Below are 1218 nucleotides of genomic sequence, written 5' to 3' on the forward strand. Positions count from 1 at the left end.
CTATTTTTAGTAACAACTAACAAAGCTCCTACATTACTACATACTAATTTTTAGTAACAAGGTTCCTAAACAGTTCTAATAATAGATTTACTTTGTATGCTTCCTCTTCTTCTCTATAAATCGGATCAATTTTAGCAAGAAAAGGAATAAATTCTGCTGTAGTCAATGGACGTTTACGAAGCTAAAGAGAAAGCAAAAAGAAATTATATTAAAATTATTATTATTATTATTATTATTATTATTACTTGTTGTATTCTTCTTTCAGTGAGTACTTGTGTTATTGCAGTGATCATGTGTCCTGGAGTGTATCCGTCTGATACTTTAGCTAATGAGCTCATGTCAAATCCATCAGTAACATGACCGCCATGTTTCAGTATAAGACTCTTCCACTGCACTGATAGTACATAAAATAATTAAACAATTTAATTTATTATTAAACTTTTGCTGTTCCACATGTGCATGAATAGAAAGTTTGAACTGAAGTTACAGCCATTTTAAGAAATATGCCAAAAATCTGAAAAATACCGAAGGCTATAGCCCATTTAAATCGGGTCATCACCCTCAAATCTCATTGAAAAAGATACGGTAACTTACACAAAAGAACATAATAATAAATAAATTAGCCTAATAATAAAATAACACAAGAACTAAACGCATAGTACAATAGTAATAATAATAATGTGATAATAATAATAGTGGGTATATGATAGCTTAAATAGAAAGCCTCGCATCAGAGATGATACGAGACATGGTTTTTTCCAAAAAATAGCTAAAAATCACCCCCAATTTTTTATTACATTTTCTGATACATATTGACGTCCTTATGCTGTGTAGAAAGTTTGAGCTGATTCTGACTTAAATTTTTCAAGTTACGGCCATTTAAAGAAATATGCCAAAATCTGAAAAATACCCAAGGCTATAGTCCATGGTTTTTTCCAAAAAATGGCTAAAAAATGACCACCAATTTTTATTACATTTTCTGATACATATTGATGTCCTTATGCTGTGTAGAAAGTTTGAGCTGATTCTGACTTAAATTTTTCAAGTTACGGCCATTTAAAGAAATATGCCAAAATCTGAAAAATACCCAAGGCTATAGTCCATGGTTTTTTCCAAAAAATGGCTAAAAAATGACCACCAATTTTTATTACATTTTCTGATACATATTGATGTCCTTATGCTGTGTAGAAAGTTTGAGCTGATTCTGACTTAAATTTT

The 1218-nt window shown here is 30.1% G+C and overlaps 1 protein-coding gene across 1 annotated transcript in view; it reads right to left on the bottom strand.

Moving 5' to 3' along the window:
* LOC100638946 (IQ and AAA domain-containing protein 1-like) overlaps nucleotides 1-1218 on the bottom strand; it is a 7250-nt gene that overhangs the window by 787 nt on the left and 5245 nt on the right. The window contains exons 22-23 of the mRNA XM_020000469.1: nucleotides 246-413; nucleotides 92-181 (exon numbers count right to left, since the gene is read on the bottom strand). Of these exons, the coding sequence (XP_019856028.1) occupies nucleotides 92-181; nucleotides 246-413 (258 nt within the window). The remainder of the gene's footprint in view (nucleotides 1-91; nucleotides 182-245; nucleotides 414-1218) is intronic.

This window comes from Amphimedon queenslandica, unplaced genomic scaffold, assembly GCF_000090795.2.
Source record: "Amphimedon queenslandica unplaced genomic scaffold, v1.1 AMPQUscaffold_13183, whole genome shotgun sequence".
Taxonomy (NCBI): domain Eukaryota; kingdom Metazoa; phylum Porifera; class Demospongiae; order Haplosclerida; family Niphatidae; genus Amphimedon; species Amphimedon queenslandica.